Raw genomic sequence first — 23,570 nt, forward strand, 5'->3', positions numbered from 1 at the left:
AAAACTAAGAGCAAAAAAAAAAATATTTAAGTACATCAGAAGCAGGAATGGGGCCCTTCGATGGTTGAGGCTAGAGGAGCACTCAAGGAAGACAAGGCCATTGCGGAGAAGCTAAATTAATTCTTTGCGTTGGTGTTCACTGCAGAGAATGTGGGGAAGATGTGGGCCTCTCTTTTTAGGTAATGAATCTGAGGAATTGTCCCAGATTGAGGTGTCAATAGAGATGGTTTTGGAACAAATAGAAAAATTAGACAGTAATAAGTCACCAGGACCAGATGGTATCACCCAAGAGTTCTGAAGGAACTCAAATGTGAAACTGCAGAACTACTAACTGTGGTATGGAGCCTATCGTTTAAACCATCCTCTGTACCAGACGACTAGAGAATAGCTATGATGATAACCATTTTTAAAAAAGGCTCCAGAGGCAACCTTGGCAATTACAGGCAGTTATCAGTCAAATTGCTTGAAACTACAGTAAAGAACAAAATTATCAGACACTTAGATAAACACAATATGTTGAGGCAGAATCACACATTTTGTAAAGGGAAATCATGCCTCACCAATCTATTAGCATTCTTTGAGGGTGTCAACAGACATGTCGGCAAGGGTGACCCAGTCAATATAGCGTACTTGGACTTTCAGAAAGCCTTTCAAGGGAGTTTCTTATTCAAAGTAAGCTGTTATGGGATACGAGGGAAGGTTCTCTTATGGATCATTAACCAGTTAAAGGATAGGAAATAAAAGGCAGCAATAAATTATCAGTTTTCACAATGGAGAGGGGGGTCCCCAAAAGATCTGTGCTGTTCAAAATATTCATAATGGTCTGCAAAAGGGAGTGAACAGTGATCTGGCAAAGTTTGCAGATGATACAAAATTACTCAAGATAGGCAAGTCCAAAGCAGACTGCAAAGAGTTACAAAGGGATCTAAATAAATGGGATGAAAGGGCCACAAAATGGCAGATGAAATGCAATGCTGATAAGTGCAAAGTAATGCACATTGGAAAAAACAATCCCAACAATGATGCTGTCAAAATTAGCTGTTACTGCTCAAGAAAAAAAATCTTGGCGTCATTGTGGAGAGTCATTGTGAAAACATCCGCTCCACGTGCAGCGGTATTCAAAAACACCTAACCGAATGTTAGCAACCATTAGGAAAGGGATAGATGAATAAAACAGAAACTATCATAATGCCATTATATAAATCCGTGTATGCACCACCTTGAATAGTGTGTGCAGTTCTGGTCACCCCATCTCAAAAGAGAGATATTACAATTGGAAAAGGTGTAGAGAAGGGCAACAAAAATGATTAGGGGTATGGAACAGCTTCCATACAAGGAGAGATTAAATAAAGACAGGGACTGTTCAGCTCAGAAAAGAGATAATTAAGGGGGGATGTGACAGCAGTCTATAAACTCATGAACTGTGTGGAGAAAGTGAATAGGGAAGTGTTATTTACTCGGTCACATGACCCAATGAAATTAATAGGCAGCAGGTGTAAGCAAACAAAAGGAAGTACTTCTTCAGGCAATGCACAGTCAAGCTGTGCAACTCATTGCCATGAGATATGGTGAAGGCCAAAAGTATAACCGAGTTGAAAAAAGAACTAGATACGTTCATGGAGGACAGGTCCATCACTGACTATTAGCCAAGATGATCATCGACACCACCTCATGCTCTGGCTGTCCCGTAAACTCCAAAGACCAAACGCATCTGGCACTGGCCACTGTCACAAGCAGGGTAGTGGGACAGATGGACCATTAGTCTGACCCAGAATGGCCATTCTTATGTTGCTGTCCCTTCTTTTAAAGGATGGCCTCCCCATTCTGCTCTGTAATTACATGGCAGAGTGAACACAATTGCCATATTATCATATCACCAGGAGGGCAACGACAGAAAAAATTTGTAAAATTGAAGAGTAATAATCCCTATAGATCAGCAAGCAAGAGATAGCCAGAGGATCAGACTCCATACTCTTAGATGTGCCCACTGCCGTAGCATCTCAGCGCTAACATGCTGACTGCACTGGTGCTATGGAAGGCATCAGGCTCACGTCACAGTTTTCCATGGTAACGACATGGAAAGCAGTTTCGATGCAGTCAGACCCCTAATCGAATGAAGTTCATTGAAGCTGGTGGCAGTACTGGTGGTCTGTGTCATGATGCAGAAGTGCAACGGACTACAACTGTATCCCAGGCAACGTATGTGCTACAAGGATGCTGTGGCAACCCTCATTGGCAATGCAAGGGCACACAAGAAAAAACAGGTAGGACCCAGACAGGAGTTAGGTTAACAGCAGCTTCCCTTCCCTGGTGCACATTTCTAACACTAACCCACCCAAATCTGCTTGTTGAAGTGCAGGCAAAGAACCTGCTGACTAATGCAAGTTTGGAAAGCTGCAAGGGAAACAGGCATCTGTCCTACTAAGTCCAGGTAACTTCGAGAGGGTAGGTCCATCCTTTGAATCAATCCCTCCGCTGGGAAGAGAAAAACCCAAGCTGCAACTCTGTCGCATCACATCAGCATGTTCCCCCTGATCAGCAATCGCACTGGAGGGGCTCTCTTTGCAGGAATGCTGGAGCGACTTTACAGTGCACTTCCGCCATGAGCTCCTGCAAGGGGGCTGCAGGGACTGGAACGAAGGGCGAGAAACATATTGATGAATGAAAATGCCTTTCTTCGGTGTGATTGGGTAAACGGAGATTGAACCAACAGGGGTTTGATGAGTCATGTAAACACCAGTTCCTGGTGGAAGGGGAGGGAGGATTGGCTGCTTACGGGTTATGATATATTCTTGTGCACACCCAACCTTGCAAATATATCAGTTTGATTCATGTCACCAACTTCTGCTGCTTTTTCTTATACTGCCACAAGGAAAACTTAAGAGACACTATCGAATATCTATTACCACCTCACCCTTCTTGTCTCTCTAGTATCCTGGGACCAACACAGCTACAACACCACTGCAGTGGTTGAGCGAACTCTTGTCTTTCCTCGTGGCCATGTACACTGCATAGAAAAGAGATTTTGAAAATATCGAATTGGGCAGAGACGCACATGTGACAGATTCCAATCAGTATTTCCCTAAGGTAAGATGAGCACGGCCTATTCCTGCTGGAGAATGTCCACTTGGAAAAATGAGAAGACAGTTACATTTGTTATGGGGGACTGGGCTAGCGTGACACCCTTTTGAAAAGGAAGTCGAATGAAAGCCACAATGCGCTGCAATGTTCAAACTGCCAATCTGTCTGCCCACCAGGATTGGAAACAAGAGAGAAATCAAACAAGTTTCAATCTCTCCGCTCAAAAACAATCGCTACCTTGAGGAGGTGGAGCTATGCCATTAACACCTTAATGCTGTCAGGATGTTCCCCCCTCAGCCCCAGATCCCAATCCCTGGTTTGCTAATGCATGTATGACCTCCTGCCTCTCTCAGTTTTGACTAACCAACTTCCTCAGTGACCTCTTGCTTTGAGCAATCAGCACTTGGCAAGCTGCCTCCTGATCAAGCTGACATTTATCTGTCACCACCTCTGTTTGAATATAGTAACCAGAGAGCTCTTGAACTAATATTAGTGAGACCGCCATGCCCACAGTCAAGCCGGGAGCAATTCACGCAGCTGTATTTCAAGTGAACTCAGGGAAAATCTGCAGCCCTTTCACATGCAACTGGCTCCAAGGAACCCAGAGCTGCACACGAGACTCTCTGGCTTGAGGGTCGCCTAGGACTGTTGTATGTGCCTATATCACCAGACCTTCTAAAGAGGAGGAATACCAAGCAAGGCAGGCATGGGAAGCTCTGTCCTCCTTCCTAGAGCAATTGCCTTTCTGATACAGAAGAGCAGCTGCACATGAACATCATTCTTGGGTGCCAGTAGCTTCTCGAGGGCCCTTGTTGTGGCTGGGGCCCTGTGGTGCTACTCACAACATGGCAGGGAGCGGGGGATGGGAGAAGAGCGTAAGCCCTGTTCTGCAGCATGTGCATACAGGCCAGGTTTCCACGCCCGACTCAGAAGTGGGGCTAGAAGGGCAAGTGATTAGGCTGGGACAGAGAGACAGGCTCAGCCTCAGTAAGCACTACACAGTGCCATTCGTGTATTTATTTAAACACACCGCCTTTGAAGGACCAGCACCCAGCCCTGACACAGGCAGCCAACCGGAGGAGCAGAGTGAGACTCCAAAAGGTTTAACTCCTTGGGGACGACAAGGAGACACAGTTATGCACAGTCTCCCTAACCGAGAGGCGAACCGGGGCACCGTTAACTTCCTTGTGACACCTCCTGTGTGTACGTGTACACACACACACACACACACACACACACACACACAATCCCAAACACTTCTGAATTAAAACTGGCAAGGCCAGCTCCTCTCCCGCCCACCTCTTCCCAGGGGCTATTCATCTGGCAGATTCCACCATACACTTGACCTAAAAGTACCTGTCCGGGTCAGGCTGCAGTCAGTGGGTGCTAAGGGTGCTCAGCAGCTTGCAAGGGGTGCTCAGCACAATACAGGACTGGGCCCTCAATCCTCCGCGCACCCAACTGCCCCTTTTATATAGTGTAGAGGGAGTTCTCCTGGGAAGCCCCAAGACAGTGCTCCGCAATGAGCTGTTTTCACCTACAGCTCAGGAATCAGAGTGTCACTGGTATTTGCTGGAGACAGAGCAGGGTGTGTTGGGTAGAGGGGAGGGGACAGCTGAAATTTGACAGCAACCATGAATAATGATGATTGAATTTTCACAGCTCCCAGAAGTACGACAGGCAGCTGAGAGAGACGGAAACTGGTCTCTTACAACTTCACAGAATTATTGCTGACAGGTCCATTCCGATCTAGAACGAGCAGTCCTGGAACATGCTCTTCTGACACCTCTCCTGCTCCCCGGCATGCTATCCTATTATAACTGTGCTGGGGAGGGGACCCACAATGAGAACGTCCGCACACAGCATCCCGATGGTCACCAGCCACTGAGGCGCTGAATGCATAGTCCCAGGAACGTGGTGGAGGAAAACATTAGCGTCACGGATTCACAACTGCAGTGTCAGGCACCAATCAAGTTTTGGGTAAGTCCCTCCCTCCGTTCTGCCTTCGGCTGAGGTAGAAGCAGGCTAAGGGTTAAGGCTCCCAGAACAGAGACATGTTTTTTGTGCGTGTGTGCGTGTGTGTGTGTTTTATTATTCACCCTACCGCTTTGCTTCCTCCTTTGGTGCACACCAGTGACACATTCTGGCCAGCAGAACACTTCCTCCTTATGGTTTACACATAGGATGGTGCGCTGGTCTCCCAAGACCTCTCCGAAGTTGGCTGCCCTCCAAATCCCCATGTTGTGAGACAAGACTTACCAGTTCCACTTGGGGACCCAGTCCTTCCAGGATCCTGTGGGCCGCTTCTGCTTTTTTCTGCAAAGAAGAAGGGGGAGGGGATAGGAAGAGAAGTTATTTCTCTTGCCGATCACAATTTCAGTCCCATGCTTCATTTTTCTCCCTGCTTTTTCAAAACCTTTTGTTTTGTTTTTTAAACTGCTGCTAAACTCAGCCATCCCCACGTCCCCCCCCAAGGTGCCAGGGGAAAGAAAAGGTTAAAAGCAGCAGAGCTCCCAGATCTGCAACACAACACTGCAGGCAAAGGGCACCCCTGGCTGAGTTTAACGCGCACAGTCCTTAGAAGAGCTGCAGAAAAACAATCCAGACGCCAGAACCTACTCCATGCTGCCCTAGCAGTCCCCTCGTCCTCAGCGCTTATTCATCTAGGAGCCCTTCGGCCGCTCTCGGCAGCAACTGAATTCTCTTTCACTTTTCAGGCGGTTGGATTCTGTACAATTACCTCAGCACTAGCGCAGCACGAGGGGGCGGCAGGGGGAGCAGACAGAGACAGACAGAGATGCCCTTTCTAGGATTCATCCTCTCACGAACATGTGATCATCACATCTGAGCTGCCCTTAGCTCCTTCCCTGGCTGGTTTCCCCTCTCCCCTCCCCAGCACAAGCCACATCCCCCTCCCCAGCCAAACTACCTGGCACTTACTAGGAAAGCAGGAACATGTGTCATCATGTGCTCAGTGGTTACTAATTAAACAGGCCTGAAAAAAGCCAGGGGTTCACTGAGTGGGGGGAGCTAACTAAAAGATGAGACGTTCAGTCAAAAGCTCTCTTCCCAGCAAAGCCAGGCTTCTCCGTGACTGGTACTAACCGCCCCGTAAGTCTGGATCACTTCACGCTGCTGAGGTGACCCAGCGCTGATCACATAAAGCAAAACACCTGGCAGTGTAAGGGGCTGGGCAGATGGATTTGTATACACACTTATTAAATAAAACAGAGCATTTTAAGCATTCAGGAGGGTTAGAAGGTGGTGGGCGGTGGGAATTCCACTGCTGCCTAGAAGGGTTTAGCGTGGGGAGCGCAGGCAGCGTGCAGCTCCCCCAGGGTTTTAAAACACAGTGGAGTGGGGGGGGGAATCCTTCCTGAAGCACGTTCACGGCTTCATCCCAATAAGCACTAGCGATGGGCTAGAGCCACAAGCTTGGGATTTGGATTTCAAACACTCCCGAGGCTGGGAGCCCGAGGGCTGGGTTTCCGTTAAGTGCACTATAAAAAGACAGGGGCTATTTGCCAAATTTGGATCAGGATTTCAACCTTTGGGGTATTTAGATCGAGGGGGCTGATACCGGCCCCTCTCTGACAGCAAAGCACATGCCCCTCTCAAGCTGATGCCTGTGCACAGCTGGATGCACTTACAATGTTTTGTGATGGGAGATGCCTGGCTAATCCCCCACATGCTGTGCTGACAGCTCACCTCCACTCTCATCCAGCAAATGCAAGGGCTTTATGATGTTTCCCAAGATTTACAACCATCTATTCCCTACATCATCCCAGGGCAGAGCCTCAAAAGTGCAGATGCAGATCGTAGGTGTGCAAACACCAGGGCCTTGCACACCCACACAGAAGAGCTGATTTGCATGTGAGCACTTCTGCAGGTTTGGTCCCAGGATCAAAAAAAGGAGCACGCATCTGCAGTCATCCACTAACCAGCCCCAGGGAGTTCACCTGACCAATGACAATTTTCCCAGCAAACCGGGATGAGTTTCAAACTATTCCATGCGCTGCAGGATGTGTGCGTGCAACGGGGCGGATTCTCCTCTCACATTGTTGTGATTTGGAACTAACTCGGCTGACATCACCCCAATATAACTGAACGATGCAGCAAAGGAACCTTCCTCACCAGGCACAGTAATACCACCACCATCATGCAGCTCGTACACAGCACGTTTCATCAGTAAAGCTCAGAGCACTTTACAATGGAGGTCAGTAGCATGATCCCCATTTTACAGGTGGGGAAACTGAGGCATGGAGCAGTGAAATGATTTGGGCAAGGTCAGCCAGCCGCAGAGCCAGGAATAGAACCCAGGTCTCGCCAGCCTTAGTCCAATGCTCTATCCGCTAGACCACACTGCCTCCCTCGTAGCCGTGAAGCTGTAGAGATCTGTTCTCTCCTGGCATCCCCCTGGCACAGAGACTGGCCATGCCCCACTCAAGGTGAAGCCCAAGTTCTGAGCATGCGTCGTCTCCATGCCCAGTGATACAGTCTCCAACCCAAAGATGCCAAGCTGCTGCCCACCCCAGGGGTCTGTGGGCAAGAGAGCTCTTCGACAGCCAGCCCAAGGGCAGCCAGGGTGACAGCCCCACAGCTGTGGCCTGCTGAACGACACAGATAAAACATATTCCTGGCCCACCCCTTCCTGCTCCAGGGGATGCTGAAGGGAAAAATCCCCCCAGAGCAGCTGAGGCAGGGATATGCTCCACCACGCTAATGCCCAAGCAATGCAGAGGCGAAGCAGACAGCTGGCTGGGTGCAGAGGTGAGACTTGGCTCCTGTCTCAAAACCCCTTCCCTGTCTCAAATTTCCAGATGCAACAGGGGGTCTGCTTCTGACCTCACTCACCCCAGCATAAGGTCAGGAGCAACTCACTGAAATCTGTGGTGTTACGCCAGCAGGAATGGGGGAGATGAGAGCAGAGTCAGCCCTGGTATTTCCACCCTCCCTCTGAGTGGCCAGCGCCCCCATCCTCAATAGTCACAGGCTCCCCCTGATACTCAAAGGCTAGTCTGGCCCAGTGCGGGGCCATCACATTGGTCTGCATTTGAACTGCCACCCAGTAAACCAGCTGCAAGCTGCAGCCTGGCTCACGTCTCTAGTGCAACTCGAGTACAGCAAATAAAACAACAGGTGTGAAGAGCCCTAACTGAAAGCACAGCGTGGAATCGCGGTGCTAGTAAACTATGCAGCCAGTCCAGATGGGGTTGGGAGAGGGACTCCTGCCAAGTGAAGAAAACATGCAGAGATTTTAAAGGTGCCTTGGTGTGGTCTCATTCCCCCTCCCCCTCCAATTGCCTCTTGCCTATTGAGTGGTGGCTGTGAACTGAGATCGGTGAAGCAGGCCTGTTCTTAGTGGAACAGTGTCCACATCACAGAAACCTCCAGCGCACCCGTCACCCTGGCTGGCAACTCTCCATGTGGTCAGGGATCAGACAAGCCACAGACAGACAGAGAGAGAATCCAGAGAGATGGGAGAGAATGAACTGTCCTGGCATCCCCAGATGTGGCCCATCCAGCTGTGGGGTGAGCCAGTGGGTGGATTCAGTGTGGGGAGATTGCATTGCCGCCTGCATTTGTTCCAGAGATGAACCAGGAACATCAGTCTCTGGAAAGGACAGTTTTTTCCCCTGACGATAACGCTCACCTAGCATTTTCTCTGTGTGTTTCTAACAAGGTTCCTTGTCACTCTCCTCATTAACGAAGGATTGTCTCCCCTTGCTGGTCCCCCAGTGAAGACAGTTCACAGGGATAGCGTGTGATGGCATAAGCGGAGGATTGTGACTTCACTGACGGATCCAGCAGGTGGAGAGAGGAAGGAGAGAGTTTGTTTGCAAACACAAATAAATGCAGTTCCAGCAAAGGGAAACATGCTGCAAAAAAATACACGGCTCTTTGGGTCGCCTCTTTCTTGCATATTTAGCCCAGCAGAAAAGTCCACCTACAATAGGCAGGATGCGGAGGAATCGCCGAACTCAAAACTAAGAGGCTAACAGATAATGTTGGGATGGGGCTCAGCAAGGCCAACTCTTAATGCCCAGACAGACTTTCTTCTCAAAGGTGAACCACGCCCGGCTAGATTTTTGCCATTTGCTCCTTCTTAGGCATCCCCTGAAGATGATCCAGTAGCTGCTGCATTTGCAGCTCACACCTGTCTGCCTGCTGACTGGCACAGAGATGCCTGGGAATCAGCGGTGCCTATAATCTGCACACAGCACTAGCTGGCAGAGAGCCATTGGACACACTTCGAGGTCCCCTTACCACGATATCAAGCCTTTTAGCCTAGGGCCATGGTAGATGCAGGCCCACCTTTCACTCCAGGCCCCACCAAGACAAGTGAGATCAGCGAGGCCGTGACTGTCAGGCAGGGGGCAAGGCTCTCTCACTGGCACGGCCATGTCTGGGCAGCTCAATCCCTGAGATGCCCATCTGATTTCCCCCGTTTTTCCAAGTCTCTTCTGTTTGGGTCATTTGATACATGACCATTTCATATAGAGGAAGGGGGTGCTTCAACGTCTGTAGCAGAGGTGGGGCTGGGGCTGTGACAGCGCTTTATAAGTGACGACCAACCATCTGTCCCACCGCAGATTTGCAAAATAGACCGCGCCAGCATTCAGAAGTAGGTTTATCTCGCAGACATGGAAGCCACCCAGTGGTCAGTTGTATTATCTCCACTTGGTTTCTGTTCTCACCAAGGCAGGCTATATTCCAATCAGCCCCAGATCACTTCAGCTACCAATGATGCAATTCAATTAGCTACAAATGGAAAATGAGCAGTGAAGAGATGCAGCTTAATCGTCTTGCATTTCACCCACCAAAATCTCTATGAAAGTGCCTTGGTGCTGGGGGATTCTGCTAGTCCCTAGATATCTGTGAAGTTGCCAGAATGTATCTTGCGACATATATTTGGGAATGCAATACCTCTCTCTCCAGTATGGCCTGTGTTATACTAGATCATCACAATGGTCCGTTTTGGCTTTGGAATGTATAAATTTGATGAAAAGACAAAGCAAAAATTTGCCTTAAATGGGACTTAGATTACAGCATGTTGTTTGAGCAAAAAAAAAAATTGCTTAATTCTTGTACATGAAGCTTCTTTAAACTCCTCTTGTCGGGTTCGGCTATTTGAGGCAGATATGAACTCTCACCCTTAGGCTTCAAACGCACAAGTTCTACCCTGAAAGCTAAAGGATCAGCTCCATTAACAGGTCAGTCCAGTAGCTAAGAAACCACACAAGCCAAACGATCAGGCTGAAGAACACACTATGGAGAAGGCTGCCCTCTCTAAGTGTCTTTTCCTTTAACCACGTACGGCCGCTCTGCTCCCGAGATAACGAAAGTGGGACGCTAGCTGGAAGCGCCCCCGCTCTACCAGAGACCGCTGTGACGACAGACCAGGCCTTAGGATCCCCGCTAACACCGCGGTTTGCACACTCTTTCCGCAGCATGCGCCACATCTGGAGAGAGATCATCCAGCTTGCCCGCGCACCTTACAACACCCCTGTGGCACCCACAGGCCACTGCTTACATGGGAAAGCAGCTTGATGCAGTAATATGGTATTTTTAGCTTCTTTCATTGCCATTTCACAACTGGAAACAAGGAGGCATCAGCCCCATGGGGCCATTAGCAAGTGATCTACAGACCACAGCCAGGGAACGTCTCCATAAACACAAATGCTGCCGTTTGTAAAGCACTGTATCGATGGGATGTAACATATGGCCTGCGTGATAAGAAAAACATTTATCCCTACTCATAAAAAAGGACAACTGCCAAAAAGGGACTTTTCCATGCAAGATCCCTTCCGTTCGGAAACAATGGCTTGTACTGTAGATTTCCTGCTAGATTCACACCATACCGCAGCCAGCACTGTTCATATAACGCTATCACAGCTCTATAGATTGCAGCTATATAGATCCCTACCTGTGAAATTAAACGTAGCATCTCATTATAAACTTGCTTCACCAGTGCGGAAGCAGAACAATATCATCCAAAAATACATCAAGCTATGCCTGAACACAACAACTTTAATTCTGCCCCTTACACACAGACATTGGAACAGGCTGTAATTATATGATTTTACACCTGCATACATTTTAGATACACCTGTATCTGAAGTTCCAAAAACTAAACCATTACACTAATGTCTGAGAAAGTCTAGGTGATGACATAATTAAAAAGACTGTCATGTAATGTTTCAACCTTAAAGGATTCGATCTTAAAACCAGTTCACCCCAACTGACAACTCAATATTGCATTTAATATCTGGTCTTTTCTTTTTTTTAAAAAGAAGGGAGGAAATGGAAGTTAAACAAGCCTCAGTTCTGTAACTAATACAAACCAGTCGACAAAAGCCAGCTGGAGTCAATCAATGCCATTAGTGAGCTGCACACTCTGAGGCCGGGCACTCATCTGACAAAGGTCACTACGTGTTAGTTCTGCATGCAAAGTACTGCATGTGTTTCCATGGCTGTGCATTCAGCCTCACTAATTTGTATGAGTTAAGCCTGTCCCTGGACTTGTCAATGTTAAACATTTAGAAGTTTAACCCCAATGAGCCTAGAATTTTCAGGTCTTTGGGAGATCTATAAAACACTAGGATCTTGGAGCATATTGATGCAGCGGTATTAAAAACAGATGAACGCTTAAAAACAGTGGGTGAGATTATCAATAGGAGCAGAGTTAGGCCTGAGAGCTTTGAAAAATCCCAAACAGCATGCTGTGCAACGCAGGCATGTAGCGAGCTGTGCATAAGCGTGCACTAATTTCTCCTTAGGCATCCACCTATTGGCTTACCGACACGGACTCTGGCGCATGCCTGGTACAAAACGTCATGTCGATTAACCACAGGCGCGATTAATTGCGGGCACAAGATCGTGCCCACAAAACTAGAGGCAGTCTTTCACTGCGAAGGCCCATTATCACAGATCCTGGTGCCCAAAAGCAAGATGTCCTGGCACAATCAGACGCCGCCTGTATCGGCTGATGTTGCTGAAAGCCTGTGCGTATGATGAGATTAACTCAGAATCAAGCTGAATGTGTTTGGCTGCCACACTTGTCATATTTAGACAACTTAATGAGACGACCGGAAGCAAAACACTGCAGGAGAACGTAGTTGGGAATCGAAAAGAGTGACATCATTCCTCTTGCGTTAACTGATTAACATGCAGATCTCCAGAATGTAACAGCGCTGAGGAAAGTATTCTGGGCACAGCATCTCGCCGCACAGACACGAAGCAATGCCTCTATCATGAAAGCTGCCTGATTAACACTTGACACACAATGTAATTGCTGATGCTCTTTGCTGCATTTATCAGATCGTAACACAACTGTAACAAGCTATTTAAAAGGCCACACAGGCAGAGGCAAGAGCTGGGTGGCAGAGATGTTAATGACATATATTAGCTAGCCAAAGTTTCCCCACAGTTCTAATATAAGACTTTTGCTGAAGGACGAACAGCATCAGGAGCACACGCTCCCATTCTGCAGGCTCAGGGACAAAGAGCCTGGTCCAGGAAGGCAGGCGAAGGGACAGCGTGCAAAGGACGCTTAGAGCTCCTCCGCATTAGCAGGGTCTTTGCAGCAAAATGGTGCCAGTTCCACTGCTTCTGTGCCCTTCTATGGGCACCTAACGGGGATCAGGATCTCCACTTAGGGCTCAATGCTACTTCCCCGTGAACTCAATGGGATTTTTTCCCTGTTGATTTCATCAGCAGCATACTGAGCCCATAGTGATCAATCCTACAGTACGTCCATCCTCACACTCAAGTCAGCAAGCCCAGAGTTCTGAATATGTGTTATTTAAACAAAGAAAAACTCCACTGCTCTGTCACCAAGACATTAACAAGCAAATCTAGGCATTGTTCTTAGTGTGATGAATGAAAATCCCACTGGTTTTATATTCTCTCCACTGTTCCTCAGCAAGCAGTTAATGGCCCATTTCCAGATTCAGAACAGATTCCTGACACACCATCCATCAGTGGCTCAGCACCTGAACGGAATCATTTGCAACACAGGAGCTAGCACCTTGGGGGCAGAATTCTGCTCCCTTTTACACCACAGCCCTTCTACTAGATTGGAGTGACTCCGGTTTTAGCACCAGTGTAAACTTGCTAGGGCTGTGGAGAAGCCTCCTCTGGGATGCTTTTACGAAAGTACACATTGAGAGGTGCGATTGGACATAGTAAAAGGATTACCTCTTCACATGGGGATTTAGGGGTCTCCAGATACAGGGATGAGCAAATGATTTATGGGTTTTACTGTAGCACTGGGAGACCAGGGCTCACAGGGAGGGACAGTCCCTGCCCCGAAGTGTTTACAGTCTAGGTAGACAAGGGGTCGGAAGATAAACAAAGGCACAGAGCAGGGGAGTGACCCGCCCAAGGCCGCCCAGTAGCAGAGTTGGAAATAGAATCCAGCTCTCCTGACTGCCAGTCTAATGCCTTATCCACATTAGGGGATCCCTCTTGACTCCTTCGGTTATGAGGCTGGTAATTCTGGCCCACGTGACAGGCCAATCAATCCCTACGTAGCGTAGAACCCATTTGTCAACAGAGCCAAGAGGCTGCACATCTACCAGCCCTGCCCCTCTCCACTCCCTGGTACCCCGGTGCACACAGGCCTCCTGCAGGGCAGGGCTCTACAATGCATGGTGATCACGGCCTGCCCTCCCTTGGGCAGCTGAACCAGCACGACGACTGCGCAGAATTTATTGCCAGCTGCTTCCCGGAGTATACCAGAAAGAGGCCTAAATCTGCCGTGTCAGAGTCACCGGGGGGGGGGGGTGGTTATTTCCCATTTGGGGTGGGACAGATGCGTCATGTCACGGCTCTAATGGGGTGTCACAAACAACAGTGAGCTAAAAACCCACTGAGTTATGCCCAGCGCAGAGAGCAGTTTCCTTTTCACCTCCTGGTGCTGGGAACTGGCATCGCCAGCGGCGTCAGTGCTCATCAGCCTGAGAAGCTCCCGGCATGCTTCACCATGCTTCATGGTTTGCTTTGCATCTCCCGCTGTGTCCCGTTCCACACGTCATCATGTCTCGGGCTGCTGCTGGGGCCGGACATACCACAAATAACACAGACCGGTGGATTAACACAGACCGGCACCGAGATCCATTCACATTTCCAGCTACGTCCCAGAAGATGGGCCTCCTCTGAAACTCTGCCCCTAGCTTCCCCACTCTGCCTTCCCAGACTTCACATCCCGGATGGACTCCTTGATTTCCCTCGCTGTGGACTAGGCTGTCCTTCGCCCTAGGGGGCGCGAGGAACAGCGACAGAGCACAAAAAAATCCTCCTTAGACCCATCTAAGGTGCTGGCCGCAGTCACAGTCCTTGCTCTGGCTGCATCAGCACCAGCATCAACACCAGCATCTATTTGGCATCTTCCACAGGGGAAGGATGATCGATCCCCTCCCCCGATTCCCACTGGCCTGTACATCCTCTCTGAGCACAACCATGGCTCCTGGAGGCTTGATGCCTGATACCTCCAAGGACTCCTACATCTCCATTGTCCCCTGCTGGACACTGGGCTGGCGAGCCCCAATTTAACCCTTTGTTTCTCACTGATTGGATGGGGCACCCCTGCCAATATCAGGATTATGCCCCTTAGATCCGCTCCTGAAAACAATGGTGACATCGTACACAAGAAACTCCATGAGGGCCATGACAATCTCCATGCAGGTCTAGAAATATTCAAGGCAAAGGTTTTCAACAGGACCCTCAATCTGGGAACACAAACCTGGTTTTCCCTTTGCTGAAACTTGGCATGGGGGGGGGGGTGGTCTATTAGAGCAATTTACAGGCAACATGAGCTTCTTGTAGGGATCACAATCCAGCACAGCATCCTCTGACTCCCGAACCTCCCAGTGTAGCAGAGGGGTTAGGGAACTTGGGTTTTGTAGGGGTGGGTGGGTGGGGGTTGCGAAAAAACCAAAAGCCAAAGATGAGGAAACACGAAGTTATTTTGAGAAAGCAGATTCTGGAATTTGAAGGGGGCGTTTTCCTGGAAGTTTTCCAACCGTCGTTCCATATACACTCACAGCCGCCAGTGCTGAACCATGCTCTCAGGGTTATTTATAACATTTCATAGACAGCAAATGCAGCACTTAGCCATGCCTAAGAATGTAAGCATTCTCATTCAGGATCAGGCATGTCCTGCACTGAGACAAGCAAATCTCTTAAAAAGGCAGGAGAATACCCAGAGCAGTGCTGGAAACGTTCACTGCGTGACTACGTTCTGGCCTGGCCATTTAGATCATGAATTCACCACCACAGGCTGGGTAGCAAGACTTGTATGTTAAAGCAGCAGGACGGATTCTGATCTCAGTTACAATGGTGCAAATAAGAAGTAACTCCACTGAAGGCAATACAGTCAGTTTGATGTAAACCTCAGATCAGAATCAAACTCCTATATCCTGCAAAAGACAGAAATAATCACAGTTTAATTACTTCAAATGTAAAGGTCTCTCTTGCATGTGCGGTCTTTTGCATTAAGATTAAAAGATAGCTCGGACGGGACTGCCCCCATCTGGAAGGTTTTAATTTCTAGACACCAAGAGAGCCTTTTATTTTCTCCCAACTCCAGGTGCATTTCATCTGGAGTCAGACCACCACGGCATTTTGGCACATTTTACAACCTAAGCAGGGTTTGGCATGACCCAAACTTGAATTGGAAACCTCCTGCGAAAACCTTGGGTTATGCCAACTCAGCAGGTGGCAATCTTCTCTCTAGCTTAGGGGCTTGTCTACACTTCAAACACTGCAGTGTTTCAGTGTAGCTGCTACCTACGCTGACAGGAAGGGCTCTCCCATCGGAGTAGGTAATCCACCTCCCCAAGAAGCACGAGCTAGAAGAATTCGTTCGTCAACCTAGCACCGCCTACGTGAGGATTTAGGTCAGCTTAACTACGTCACTCAGGGGTGTGGATTTTTCATACCACTGAGTGACGTAACTGGGTCAATTTGACCAGGCCTCAGTATTGGTCAGATGTCCTCAAAAGTCAAATCCAGGGTCTGCTAGTCAGAGCCTTCTGTCTGATCTCAGCCGCCGGGGTGGAGTTAGAGGAGAGCCGTAACTCCCTTCCATGAATCAAGAAATCCCTGTAGCACTGATACAGCAAGGGGGTTATTCTTCCTGTTGTCTCAGTGATGCGAGCACTCTTGTGAAACAAAGGGACGTGCAATGCGTGGAATTCACACGGCCATCAATTGGTCCCACAGTTGAACAGCAGAGAATAAAACTTTTCAAGAGCATGTACACCATTCCCTATGGGAACTCCCTGAACTAGGCATCGCGGGCACCGTGAATTCTGCGCTGCTATTCTAGCGGCAAAAGCACAATTGGAAAGTTTGAAAGAATGTTACTGGAATTCTACCTAGCAGGTAGTATCTGCAATGGGCTGTGCTGCAGACAACCAACTCTGTTTGCAAATGACTCATCAAGCATAAGAAGAAAACTGGGGAAATGGGTCATATTGGAGATGTGTATTAATAATCCTCCCAACATTTCCTGTGCAGAGCGTGACTGACCGACTCATTTCTGTTCCTCGCTCGTCTCCGAGTACTTGCCTTTTGCTAGTCATTTTAAGTGGGTTTCTGCGGCCGAGTGTGTCATACTCCATCACACCAAGTGACAGAGGTGCAGACTGCAAAGTTATCTCCCATTCAGAAGGCACTTTAAAGTGAAAACTAAAAGGCTAAGGAGGCCTTTGAAAGTGATGATAAAGTCTAGTCATCCACACCATTATAGGAAAGCATCTAATTGTCAGAAGCACTGTATAGTATGGCTTAGGCGCCTCTCCTCAGAGCTTCTGGGGGTTACCGCACTTACTTCCAGACCCTCTGAAAGCCTAGGATACAGCATCACTTGGTCTGGATGACTCTCCGCGGACAGAGAAAATCCCACACTTACATGGAACTTCTGATCCCTGAGGAGGATAATAAATAGACAGAGGGCAAAAGTCTATTTTGCTGTAAATCTCTGATGGAAAACAAAAGGGTTCCAAGGTGCTGGGTTTAAACAGAGACTGGGAATGGTTGGGTCATTACACTAATTGAATCTATTTCCCTATGTTAAGTTCTCCTCACACCTTCTACGGGTCATCTCAATTATCACTTCAAAGGTTTTTTTTCTCCTGCGCATGATAACTCATCTCAATTGATTGGACTCTTCCAGTTGGTACTTACACCTTTTCATGTTCTCTGTATGATAAATATCTCCTGTCTGTGTGTTCCATTCTATGCATCCGATGAAGTGGGCTGTAGCCCACGAAAGCTTATGCTGAAATAAATGTGTTAGTCTCTAAGGTGCCACAAGTACTCCTGCTCTTTTTGCGGATACAGACTAACACAGCTGCTACTCTAAAACCTGAATTTTGTCTGTTTGCAACGCATCTGTAATGCTAAACGATGCTTACCTCATATTTTTAAATGTCAATACAAAGATTTTTTTTCCTGTTTAAACGGTTCCACTGTAACATTTGAAAGGCAAACCTGGCCTCATTGTCTAGCACATCAGAACCTGAGAGTGAAACTGACCAGAAACAAAAGTGAAACCGATCAGCCTTTTTTTGTTTAGATGTCCAAACAAGCAGAGCTCAAAAAATAAAACAAATACGTCAATAAATGATGTAAAGTAAATCAGATTTTTAAAATTCTTTCAGCTTTAATGTTCAAAAGTAGGGCTGTCAAGTGATTAAAAAATTTAATTGTGATTAATCGCACTGTTAAACAATAAAAGGATCTTTATTATATGGAGATACACCTATCTCTTAGAACTGGAAGGGACCTTTCACGGTCATTGAGTCTAGTCCCTGCCTTCACAGCAGGACCAAGTACTGTCCCCCTGACAGATTTTTTTTGTTTTTTTGCCCCAGATCCCTAAATGGCCCCCTCGAGGATTGGACTCACAACCCTGGGTTTAGTAGGCCAATGCTCAAACCACTGAGATTCACATGCCCCTTCATGCTTCAACCACCCTTCCAGAGGACCTGCGTCCATGCTGATGACGGGTTCTGCTTGATAACAATCCAAAGCGGTGCGGTCCGACGCATGTTCATTTTCATCATCTGAGTCAGATGCCTCCAGCAGAAGGTTGATTTTCTTTTTTGGTGGTTCAGGTTCTGTAGTTCCCATATCGGAATGTTGCTCTTTTAAGACTTCTGAAAGCCTGCTCCACACCTCGTCCCTCTCAGATTTTTGAAGGCACTTCAGGTTCTTAAACCTTGGGTCAAGCACTATAGCTATATTTAGAAATCTCACATCGGTGCCTTCTTTGTGTTTTGTCAAATCTGCAGTGAAAGTGTCTTAAAATGAACAACATGTGCTGGGTCATCATCTGAGACTGGTATAACATGAACTATGTGCCAGAATGCAGGTAAAACCGAGCAGAAGACACACAATTCTCCCCAAGGAGTTCAGTCACAAATTTAATCAACGCATTTTTTTTTTAAAACGAGTGACATCAGCATGGAAGATGTCCATGCTTTGGCCACTGTTCCAGAGAAGGGACATATGAATATTTAGCATATCTGACAAGCAAATACCTTGGAATGCTACAAAAGTGTCATGCAAATGCCTGTTCTCACTTTCAGGTGACACTGTAAGTAAGAAGAGGGCAGCATAACCTCCTGTAAATGTAAACAAACTTACGTGTCTTAGCAATTGGCTGAAGAAGAAGTAGGACTGAGTAGACTTGCAGGCTCTGAAGTTTTACATGGTTTTGTTTTTGAGCGCAGTTATGTAACAAAAAAAAAAATCTACATTTGCAAGTTACACTTTCATGACAAAGAGATTGCACTACAGTACTTGTATGAGGTGAATTGAAAAATACTATTTCTTTTATCATTTTTACAGTGCAGATATTTGTAATAAAAATAATGTACACTTTGATTTCGATTACAACACAGAATACAATGTATATGAAAATGTAGAAAAACATCCAAACTATTTGTTATTCTATTGTTTAACAGTGTGATTAAAACTGCAATTAATCATGATTAATTTTTTTTAACATGATTAATTTTTTGAGTTAATCGCATGAGTTAACTGCGATTAATCGACAGCCCTATTCAAAAGGTGTTCTACTGATACAGATGTATTTAACACAGGGTTGGTACATTGACACTGTAGCCGTGATTTATAGTGGCCAGTATAAATCAGGAATAAGTCCACTGGTGTAAAACCACTATGGGATCAAAATCACTCCCCAGGCCTTTAAAGGGCAAGTGCATTAATCCAGGTGCAACAGAGAAACTAAAGAGATAACAAGAGGCTAGATTCTACTTGGGAACATTAAAAGCTTTCGTTTATTTATTCATTTATTTATGGAAGAACCAGCAATGCTGAACATGCTTTATGAGGGCAAATGGATAGACAGGGAAATACATTCCATACAGACATAAGAGCGGTAGGATTTTAAAAAGTATAAAAAAATCCTTTTAATTTCAATTTTCCACCACACTGTTGTATCTATAAACACATAGCAGTGCCCTTCTGAAGGAACAAGCACTGAGACAGAAAACAAATTAAAATTTAATCTTATTGATTTCCACAGACACAATCCCAAGAGCCAAACAGACATTGTTGCCGGCTTCCACTGGCTGCACTGCATCCAGCTCCGTTTTTCAAAAGCCTGACAGCAAAGCCTGAAAGGGCAAGCAGTGCCACAACCCATCAGCACCCGCACCTGTGACGGAGAATGACGGGATTTACATCCAAACCCGAGTGACACGGTGGTTAATCACGGCCCCACAGCAGCGGCGCTGAACATAAAAAGCGGCAGTGAGCATCTTGACATTACCTCTTCCTCTCCAAAAGGGAGAGAAGTGATGAGCTCAACACTTGAAAGGAAAGCGGATGTACCCGCGTTTCAAAGGACGGCTCTGACACTCAGATCAGAGACTGGCTGTCTCAGAGGAGAGAGATAAAAGCCAGCAAGTCTCTGGGCTGAATCTCAGTTATAGCCCTGCGACGCCAGGAAAGCCAGGGGTTGAGCCTCACAGCGCACTGAGCTAAGTGGAGAAAGGTGCCTGGCGTTAACTCGAGCCCCAGTTCAGTCAGCAGGTTTCTGCCCCAGATATGAATCAACAATGGAGGTAAAATAGCCGAGCCCCAAGAGAGGGGAGAAATAGCTGAAGGAGATGCAGGTATATGGCTGCCCAGAGATGTGCTGTAAATGTAGCTCCCTCCTTACACAGACAAGCAGCTCTACAGAGGATTTCAGGAAGAAAGAGGAGGGAGGGGAAACGGGGGAGGGGAACGTGGGGGTGGGAAGGAGGCAGTAATGGGGGAGGAGAACGTGGGGGTGAGCGTTACAGAGAGGGGGTGGGACTTAGAACAATGGGGCCCTGACCTGGTTGGTGTCTTGGGGCTACTGAGATGTAAGTTCTAGCCCTCCCGTTGCAGCAAAGTCCTTCCAAAGGTGGATGCTTTCCAGAGCCTTCAGACCGCCTGCAGCAGCAGTTCTCAGCAAGGTTTGAGCTGCCCTACTCTAGAGAGGGTCATTTAAATGTCCACACAGCCAGTCACTGCTTCACCCAGCATAAAGCCGGTGTTCCAGTAAGGTCTGGCATGGCTTGGCCTGCTCCACCAAGGTGACCAAACTGCATCCAAACCCAATTTATAAATATTAGCCAGGCTGGGGAACTATTTTGAAACTTCTCTCTCTCTCTCCCTCCAGTGCAGATATGGCCTTTTAAGCATTAGAGGATTCACAGCTTCAAAGAACTTTAGGCCAGATAGGACCATCAATCCACATAGCACAGGCCAGGGAATTTCCCCCAGCAATTTCTGCGTGAAGCTCATATCTTGCAATTGAACTAGAACATATTTTTTTCCGAAAGGCATGCAATCTTGATTGAAAGGAGGGGCCATGGAGACTGAGCTATCCAAATCCTGAGCCTCTCCTGTCAGTCTGAAAGCTGCCATGCTGGACAGTATGCCATAGACTGGAATACGGGACAGGACAGAGACCCACCACACTTATTTCACATGATACGTCACCACCACCCTGGGCTACATTCCAACCCAGTGTCCTACCAGTTAGAGGTTCCCCTCTCCCATGACCAGTCCCTCTGAGCCAGTGATTTCCCTCCACGATTTCCAGCAAGTCTCTGTTCATGTAAACATACTGACAACGGGCTGTAAGTGACAGTGTGCGTGTACAGTCATGGGGAATTCAGAGAGCAGAGTTAACGGCCACGAACGGTGCATTCCCCTGCAGAGGCAGCATGGGAGGGATTGCTCCAGGGCACTCTGACAAATAAGATATGAACAAAACCAAAAGTGTGATGAGTTCTATTCAAAAAGTAATCAGGAAAAAAAACCCACCCAGCACTGAACAGGAGACCTGGAATTTTTGCTTAAAACCAGAGTTACCCAGGGCCAGAAACGTCAAGCCAAATTGTCAGCAATGTCAGAAAAACACATATAAGCAGGGAGGAGGAGGGGGGAATCTCCACTGAACAGCCTTGTGGAATAAAAACATTATTAACAGTATACCCAGTGCATGTGCCCTGGTTATGGGGATTTAACGTGAAAATGACAGAGGAGGCTGCCTTGAGACAATAATGCAGCCCAGGAGGACTAATTACAAACTCTAAGGAGATTCCTACCACCTCAGAGGCGTCAGACCAAGCTGTATTCATCCTTCTCTCCCACAGGGGAGACTGAAGCTCACCTGCACAGTTAAATTCGAGTGTTCACCCATTTTCCTCTTACATAATTACTGGCTGTGCGCCAACCTCTGGCAGCAATTTACAACGGCTAGAGAAGCCGATTCTATTGGTTAACTCAGGCCTGCTCTCCTGGCGGTGAGCCCAAGGAGCCGGGAATGCTACTGTGTGAAGTGAACATACCTTGGGTGGCTGCGACTGCCATGGCCCCGCGTGTCCTTAGCACAATCCCACAGAGCATCAAGCAGCAAATGTTAAATCAAGAGGAAGGTTCCAAGGACAGTTTGTAAACAGACCCAGAGTAACATTTTCAAAAGGTTCTTGTATGTGACTCAGGCTTCCACGTGCCTCCGTCACTTTCGAAAATGGGACTTGGGTAACTCTGAAAATGTCACCCTTGGTGCATTCGTGCTTTGGTCCTCAGGTAGCAGCAAAAATGCTGGACCACATCTCAAACGCAGGGCCGGTGCAAGGATGTTTCGCGCCCCAGGCGAAACTTCCACCTTGCGCCCCCCCACGTCCCCACCCTGAGGCACCCCCTCCCGCCCCTTGCAGCAGCTCCCCCACTCCGCCCTGAGGCGCCCCCTTGCAGCAGCTCCCCACCCCCCACCCTCTGCCCTGAGGCGCCCCCTTGCAGCAGCTCCCCACCCCCCACCCTGAGGTGCCCCTCCCACCCCAGCTCACCCCTGCTCGGCGCACGAGCACCCCAACCAAGCACGCCGTCGCTGCTTCACTTCTCCCGCCTCCCAGGCTTGCGGCGCCAATCAGCTTAGGTGCCGCAAGCCTGGGAGGCGGGAGAAGTGAAGCAGCCACGGCGTGCTCGGGGAGGAGGTGGGGCAGGGGTGAGCTGGGGTGGGGAGTTCCCCTGCGTGCCCCCCCCACCCATTGGCTGCAGGAGGTCCTCCTCGCGCTCCCCTGCCCCAGCTCCCTCTGCCTAAATGCCAGCAGCGAACGGGGCAGCCGAAGATCCAGCCGCCGCGGTCGCTGCTGAAGAAAATGGAACCCCCCAAATCCCAGTGCCCTAGGCGACCGCCTAGGTTGCCTAAATGGTTGCACCGGCCCTGCTCAAACGTGCTTCTATTTAGAGCCTTCTCTACATGGCAGGTTGCTGCAGAGCAAACCAGGGTGTGAATCCACAGCCCCTCACAGCCTGCTGTATACGAACGTTCACTACAGGGTGCTGAAAGCCCTGGAGCACAGTAAGCTGTGAAGTTCCTGTGCAGCAAGCTGGGATGTTGTAGATTCACACCTTGGTTTGCTGCGCAGGAAAGCCCTAAAACTGCACCTGGCCACGGGACACCCCTGTGTGTGGGCACAAGGCCCACATCTGTATGCACAGTTTGGGTGGTCACAGCACAGCTATGCCATGTCATGGGCTTGTAAGCAAAAGGGGGCAAATGCAAAATCTGCAGGCGCAATTTCCAGCGCCCACTGAGGATGGAATGACAAAGCGTCTTGGATCAATACTCACAGGCGGAGATTTTCAAAGGCACAAATGGCCGCGAGACGAATGTCAATGGCGACTGTACGCTCCACTGCCACTGATGCCTTTGAAAATCTCGCCCAAAAAGCAAATGCAGCCAGTTCTCTCAGAACAAAGCCCTGTGCTTTTCTACCTTCTTTAATCCCATCTGCACAGCCATAAGATTCCGGAATACGATTAACTTGTCCCGCACGTTGCATATAGTAAAAAAGGGATCTCAGGTCAAATTTGCCAAAACTCATAAATCTCCCTTATGCAGAGAGACCTTTCAAATCACACTTGTAAAGTAGGTCACAGGGAGGAAGAGACACACAATAGTGTTAAGG

At 48.1% G+C, this 23,570-nt stretch overlaps 1 protein-coding gene across 19 annotated transcripts in view; it reads right to left on the minus strand.

Annotated features, from left to right (window-relative positions):
- The window catches only part of NCOR2 (nuclear receptor corepressor 2), a 404,125-nt gene that overhangs the window by 176,978 nt on the left and 203,577 nt on the right, over positions 1-23,570 (minus strand). For 18 of the 19 annotated variants that reach the window (XM_044990015.1, XM_044990019.1, XM_044990017.1 and 15 more), the window contains one exon: positions 5,341-5,397. In XM_044990015.1, the coding sequence (XP_044845950.1) occupies positions 5,341-5,397 (57 nt within the window). Of the gene's footprint in view, positions 1-5,340; positions 5,398-5,821; positions 5,840-23,570 lie in introns of those variants that run through there. The other variant, XM_044990022.1, reaches the window with a different exon arrangement.

Source organism: Mauremys mutica, chromosome 16 (assembly GCF_020497125.1).
Source record: "Mauremys mutica isolate MM-2020 ecotype Southern chromosome 16, ASM2049712v1, whole genome shotgun sequence".
NCBI lineage: Eukaryota > Metazoa > Chordata > Testudines > Geoemydidae > Mauremys > Mauremys mutica.